This window comes from Penaeus japonicus, unplaced genomic scaffold (genome assembly GCF_977035675.1).
Source record: "Penaeus japonicus unplaced genomic scaffold, GWHDUDI00000001_assembly GWHDUDI00000030, whole genome shotgun sequence".
Taxonomy (NCBI): Eukaryota; Metazoa; Arthropoda; class Malacostraca; order Decapoda; family Penaeidae; genus Penaeus; species Penaeus japonicus.
In genome coordinates, this window is record NW_028234432.1 from 16395893 (window position 1) to 16403392 (window position 7500).

General features: G+C 41.6%; 1 protein-coding gene across 1 annotated transcript in view; it reads right to left on the reverse strand.

The window, feature by feature from the left end:
- Positions 1–7500, reverse strand: part of CREG (Cellular Repressor of E1A-stimulated Genes) — a 16510-nt gene that overhangs the window by 7965 nt on the left and 1045 nt on the right. Inside the window, exons 2-4 of the mRNA XM_043027294.2 lie at positions 4862–4951; positions 4295–4348; positions 974–1100 (exon numbers count right to left, since the gene is read on the reverse strand). Coding sequence (XP_042883228.1) covers positions 974–1100; positions 4295–4348; positions 4862–4951 — 271 coding nt within the window. The remainder of the gene's footprint in view (positions 1–973; positions 1101–4294; positions 4349–4861; positions 4952–7500) is intronic.

Consider the following 7500-nt stretch of genomic DNA (forward strand, 5'->3'; position numbering starts at 1 on the left):
GACGATGACGACAATAATAATAACAACAATAGCAATAACAATAATAATAATAATAATAATGATAACAACAATAATGATAACAACAATAATAATAACAATAACAATAATAATAATTATATCTTTCTGTTTAAGAAATCAAATTTTTTTTTTCTTTGTTGAATTTACAAGCAATCTCTTCCTTCGGTTGTGCAACTAGGGAATCGTATCGAATTCAAATTCGTATCATGGTGTTCTCATACCATATATACCCCCATATATCATACCATAAATCTAAATAATAATAGAAAAACACATAGAACATCTTAGGATGCCCACCCTAGGCGGTACATCTTAACCCATTGATAGCGGATGGCATGATTTGCTTTCAAGGCAGAGTTGGTTGTAAACACGAATGGCACCATGCCAAATAACATAAACCCGCCACATGACTGTATACATATTTTATTAAAACTGCGACCAATGGGTTAATATACACCTCATTCCAAAAGGGTTATAAAGAATCATCCTCATAATCTAAGACGTATCAGAAAAATGATTGCAAAAATTAATTTAAAATACAGCATGAACATGACGCTTGAACTTGGCAGACAAAAATGAAGAATGACAGGAATGAAAAGATAAAGAAAGAGGAAGAATATAAAAGAGAAAGAAAGAAGTGGAAAAGAGATCAGCTAAAAAAGAAACCAAAAAGAGAGAAAGTTAAAAATGAACAAAAGAAAAAAGAAAAAACAAAAAAGAAAGTTGAAAGAAAAGAGGAATAAAAGAAAGTTAGAAAGAAAAGACATGGAAGAGAAATGGAGGAAAGAAAAGAAACCATCGAAAGATAAAGGAAGATTAGGAGAGGAAGAAGTGAAAGGAAAATTCAATAAAGAGAGAAAGGAGTGAGAAAAAAGGAAAATTCAGTAAAGAGCAAGCAAGAGAAAGAGAGAAATAAGGAAAATATGAGAGACTGGAAAGCTCTACATCAGCTTACCTGAGGTGTGCACAATGTAGCGGGCCACTTTAGCCACCTGGTCATGAGGGGGAGGATCTGGCCAGGTTGTGCGCACTGCTCCAGAGGCCACAATAACACCCTTATCTTCAAGGGGATCTTGAAGACCCTGGAAATATATATGAATGTAGTAGGTAATAAAATAACTCCTAACAACTCCTGCCTCTGCCTTGATAATGTATTTGTATACATTCAAAAATCCTTTCAATCTTATTTGGTTAATTCATACATTCTTTTTCATACAAAATTAAGTAAACATATCCAACTTTTGATAAATGTCCAAAAATGAGTTCATAAAATGTTTAAAAATTAAAAATAAACTCCTGTCTTGTGTCTCTGGTACCATGACTGTTGACACTAATCTATTTGAGAGGTCTAAAAGCATCTGTCTACCTGTACTGAATTCCTTCTAAACCTATAGCCAGCACTCATGATGGGCCTTGCATACAACTCTTTCCACACCCATTCCAAATACTAATAAAGACCACAAAATTCCTTCTGTGCCTAAGGAATGTTCATCTTTAAGGCTGTGAATTTTTGGGGAGAGATCTTGTTAAGTAACCGAGTGATGAATGAGAATAAGCAATTTCATGAAACAAGTTTAAATATTTGATACTTTGAAGACTGCTTAATAAAATACTGAACCCTTAACCCATTCGCACCAGTTGACTTGCAATCATGTTCAGTGGTTTTTGGGTCAGACGCCGGCGACGAGATATTTAGTCAAGGCCAGCATGCCAGGTGATCAGGCGTACAGCGCTCACTCGTGGCTAGTGCACCCAAGAATCCTGAGACATCAGGCTCATGCGTTCGAATACCCCGGCATTTTGACCATTTAGAGCCGAAATAGCCCCGTCGTGAATGGGTTAATATTTCTGTACAATATCTGTTGCAGTAAACTGTTTAACTTATCCATCAAGAAATAACTAGGTAGTGATCACCAGCCCCAACCTGAGAAGCAGAGAAAGTGATACCTTATAATAAATTTGCTGTATATCCAAAACTGCAGTGCAGGAACCACTTGGTGGTACTCTCAATGCATAAACTGAGTAATCAACCCATTAATGACAGGGCAGTTTTTACTCAACTGGGGTATTTTGAAATACACAGGCCTAACAACAGCCAGTACATGCCCAATCACCCAGCAAGATTGCCAGACAAAGCCTTGAAATAGCATTCATGCCATCTGTCATTAACCCATTAACAGCGGATGGCATGATTTGCTGCAAAGGCAGAGTCAGTCATTGATGCGGATGGCAGACAATGTAATCCAGCCTTCCTACTGCACAAATATTTATTTAAAACTGTGTCCAATGGGTTAAGAGTCCATCAGTGACATGTGGATTAACATAAATGTAAAAGCACAGCCTTATGGACATCTCTGGCTAGGCCAAGACTTAAGAGACAAGCCAAGAGAAGAATCCCTGTGCCATAGGGGTTATTGGTGGTCATATGAAAGGGAATCTCCTATTCTGCATTGGTTCTTTCAAAAATGCAAGATAGAAAAGGGCGCAGCACGCAGAATGTTTTGGTATGAGTTTTGGAAGTTATTGCATGACTGTCAATAGTTTTGGGGACAATGTCAAAATTGTGATGATAAGGAATCTAAAAGTCAGGGTGCAAGACAGGAGTAAGAGGGAAATATGAGGCATCTGGTAAAAATGACAGTGGTGAACATAGATAATGGTAGGAAAAACGTTAACCCATTCGCGCTGGATGACGTGCTGAAACGTTTCATGGTTTTTGGGTCAGACGCCAGCTATATTTGGTTAAGGCCGGCACTCAGGGTGAGCGAGCAGACAGCCCAGGCTCGTGGCTAGTGGGCCTGAGAATCCCGAGGCGTTAGGCTTATGCGTTCGAAAACAACCCCGGCATTCTGACCATTCAGAGCCGGAATCGCCCCGTCGTGAATGGGTGAAAACAAAGATATTTGTAGGTAGACAAGGGTGATAGTGGATGAAAGGAAAAATACTCATGGATTATGTGTTGGTAACAAGGAAGGTAGTAGGGAGAAGACTGTTGAATGTACTGTTTAGAAGGGAGCCAGGAGGAAGCAGAAGGGAACACTTTAGGGAGGTGTGCTAGAGAAGTGTAGTGTAAGAAGAAAAAGTTGTGATGGGTGGACTGATGATAAAAATGAAGTGTCCGTAAAAAAAAAGGCTGTTAAGTGCTGGTTTGGAGACAGAATTGAACAAACATACATGTAGTACAGGAGGAAAAGGAGTGACAGTGGTAGTCAATGAAAAAATAATGTACTTTGCAGAACCTAACAACCTAACTGGTGGCTAAGGCAGGCGGTCTATGCCACTAGTGGCACCGGCTAAAAATTAGAGGGACAGGGAAAGGGTTTTCTCTGCACTCCGGGTAGCGCAGACTAGCCCAAATAATATTTTTTCATAAATACATCATAAAATGCAAGTTTAGGCTGACTTTGGAACCCTGTAGCTCTAGAGCTAGCGCTGTACAGCCATAATGCTTCATGACTGTGTGCGCGCTTCAACTGCGTGCAGATCCCGATGTCGCGTCATGTATGCATTGACACCCGTCTCTTAGGCCTAATCGGTGCCAACATGTATGTCATGACACCCATACGCAATGGGTTAATATATTTTAATTGAGGTTTAGAAATTATAGAGGCAAGAATGAATTAGACTACAAGAAAGACTAAATGGGAAGGTATTGAAAGAAGTGGACAGTTTTTAAGATCCTTGTGTTACATATGTCAAGGAATGGGAATCTGGAAGATGAATTAAGATACTGGGTGAGAGAAGGGAGTTCGTAACAAACGTTGTGAGTGTATAACTGATGAGTTGGCCCTAGGGGACATATAAAGCTGACATTCTTTCAAATTTTTTGTCTTTGCTAAAAGAGGTGCTATAAAAGAGGTCACAGATTTGTGACAGGACAGGGATACCCCAGAATTTGCTGTCAGGGGTTGCTCCTGTTGATAGGATGCAATGTGAGCATCGGACCTAGGCAAGCACAGTAGCTTGATTGTAGTCTATCTATTACTAAAATGAACTTATGTAGGTGTGAAGGCTTCAAGGTGTGAAAAATATTTAGGGCTCCTATGTCTAAGGCATCTCCTTATAAGGGGGACACCACCTAAGAGGGTCATTAATTTTTTTGGGGGTGGGGCATACCATGGATTTGGCCCTACATCTTTCAACCATCAAAAAGATCAACTAGGAATGCAACTATCTTCCTTGAATTCCCATATTGTTCGAAATTTATATATTATGAAGTATTAGTCAATAATCTGGTTTCAATATAGTTATCATAACGTTTATGATTTTGACATACCTGCTGGTCTGCGGCAATCTTAGGACGCTTGAGGAGGAATGGGTCACTTGTCGCCTGTTGAAGGGAGGATGTAGCATTATAAAGAGTGCTTCATTGTGAGTATGAGGATGATACAGACAATAAAGACATAAGGAATATAAGTATCTTTTCTTACCCATGACAAGAGAAAGATACTGAACAAAATGACATCAAGAAAAGATTGCACATTGTCTAAAATTACAAATACAATCAATAAAAAATACATATTTAGATATTTGAGGGTGTGTGAATCTGGGTGGTTGTGGGGATGTGTCGGTAGGGTTTTGGGCTGCTGGGCTGCTGGGTTGCTGGGTTGTTGATGTTGATGTTGATGTGATGCAATGCAATGTGGTGATAATAAAGTTAAAGTTAAAGTTACAGTTACAGTTACAGTTACAGTTAAATTTAAATTTAAATTTAAATTTAAATTTAAAGTTAAAGTTAAAGTTGCTGACACATGGTTGTGGTCAATGTTGTTGATGGTAAAATTCTGAGTGTACATGCGTGTGTGCACTTGTATGAGTTTGTAGGCCTATCTGGATACCATACCTGGAAGACAGCTAAGGCAACTGCAGTAGCAAAGAGGGTTGTTGCCAGCCCCATTAAAAAGTACCGACATTTTGAGACCGGGGTGTGTGTCTGTGGAGAAGAAAAAAGGAAGGTCACATATCATAAAAGTGTCTGTAACGAGATAAATATCATCTGTAATTCAAAATATCATATTATTCAATTATAAATTTTTTAGCCTAGAAAAATTACTTCCTGAGTAATCATTCACAATTATTCTGTTGCTAAATCACACTTTCACAGCCCAAAGCCTCTGAATCATACACTATTACTTTTTGTGGTGGAAATATCATAACACTTAAAACCAAAGACTGTTAACAAATATATCAGCTATTGTAAAATTATTTTTACCATTATCATCTGCATACATTTTGAAAGAAAAAATAATTGATTCATCTTTTCCTGCATCTGAGAAGGTAACTTAGATATGCAAATATATACTTGTGGTTTAGAGTCAAGCAACTCAAAAAAAATCAGATTTCATCAAATGTTGGAGGAAAACACAATACATTTGGACTTGGATGTCACTAATAAGCTGCCAGATAGAACAGCAACCAGAGCAATACCAGAATATATGGAGACACATCTAATTATTCCAAAAAGCCAACAATGGTCAACTTTTTTCTTTTGGAGTAGTGACTCATATGCTAGGTAAACCAATGTTCCCATCTTTTTTTTAATAGAACTTGTATTCAAAGAATCTTAACACAATTTCTTTTCAATGAATCTTGATAAACATCTTTTCAAAACATCATTATCTCTTCTGCATGTGAGTTCTGAATCATGGATGCCTTTTTAACCCACTGACAGCAAGGTGTATGTATATATGCAGTCTATATCTGGGCTCAGAAACTGGTGTCCATATTAAACATGCACCCTCCTCTAAGTGATTTCTTCATGTTATTATCAAAGTAAATTTTTAATTTAATTGATAATGATACATAATTATTTTTAAATGTATCTTTACAGAATCTGAAAGTTTTTTTTAAGTGAAACCTCACCTGATGTTTCTATCATTACATTTAGCCTCTCTTGCTTACTCCATCCTTGAACTTGTGAGAAAAAATTGAAGCCCTTCAGCTCTCTCTGCCTTGGTCTGATCATGGATCCTCTTGACATCTCACTCTCTGCCTTTCTGCTATTCATGTTGCTGCTCTCATTGTAGAAAATGAAGATAACCCTTATTTATCACCCTTGATGGTTGCCAACAAACTGCCTATCACCTGACAAGCTACTCACCATCCAATGGGTCTTCACACCCCCACCCTCTTTTGCCAAACATCCTCCCCCCTTAGATCTGTCCTCTAGCAAGGGCACTGACAATGAGATGTTTGTGCCATGGAGACAAGGGGACAACTCTTGGATGAGCAACACCGAATCCTCGATGGAAGAATGCAACAGCATGATGAACTTCAACAGAGTTAGAGATCCACCAAATTGGAAGGTGCATTTGTGAGTGTGTGAGTGTAAGAGTGAGTGTGTGTGTGTGTGTGTGTGTGTGTGTGTGTGTGTGTGTGTGTGTGTGTGTGTGTGTGTGTGTGTGTGTGTGTGTGTGTGAGTGTGTGTGTGTGTGTGTGTGTGTGTGTGTGTGTGTGTGTGTGTGTGTGTGTGTGTGTGAGTGTGAGTGTGAGTGTGAGTGTGAGTGTGAGTGGGAGGGGGAGTGAGTGTGTGTGGGAGGGGGGGTGAGTGTGTGTGTGGGGGGGGGGGTGAGTGTGCATGGGAGGGGGTGTGAGTGAGTGTGGAAGGGGGTGTGAGTGAGTGTGGGAGGGTGTGTGAATGAGTGTGGGAGGGGGTGTGAGTGAGTGTGGGAGGGGGGTGAGTGAGTATGGGAGGGGGGGTGAGTGAGTATGGGAGGGGGGGTGAGTGAGTATGGGAGGGGGGGTGAGTGAGTGTGGGAGGGGGGGTGAGTGAGTGTGGGAGGGGGGGTGAGTGAGTGTGGGAGGGGGGGTGAGTGAGTGTGGGAGGGGGGGTGAGTGAGTGTGGGAGGGGGGGGGAGGGAGTGTGGGGGGGGGGGGGTGTGAGTGTGGGAGGGGGGGTGAGTGAGTGTGGGAGGGGGGGTGAGTGAGTGTGGGGAGGGGGGTGAGTGAGTGTGGGGAGGGGGGTGAGTGAGTGTGGGGAGGGGGGTGAGTGAGTGTGGGAGAGGGGGTGAGTGTGTGTGGGAGGGGGGGGGGAGTGTGTATGGGAGGGGGAGGGGGGAGTGTGTGTGGGAGGGGGAGGTGAGTGTGTGTGGGAGGGGGGGGGGTGCGTGTGTGGTAGGGGGTGGCTGAGTGTGTGTGGGAGGGGGGGGGGCTAAGTGTGTATGGGAGGGGGGGTGAGTGTGTGTGGGAGGGGGGGGGTGAGTGTGTGTGGGAGGGGGGGTGAGTGTGTGTGTGGGAGGAGGGTGAGTGTGTGAATGAGTGTGAGTGAGAGTGAGAGTGAGAGTGAGAGTGAGAGTGAGAGTGAGAGTGAGTGTGAGTGTGAGTGTGAGTGTGAGTGTGAGTGTGAGTGTGAGTGTGAGTGTGAGTATGAGTATGAGTATGAGTATGAGTATGAGTGTGAGTGTGAGTGTGAGAGAGTGTGAGTGTGAATGTGTGTGAGTGTGCATGCATGCATGTATGAGTATGTAATGTATGTGTATGTGC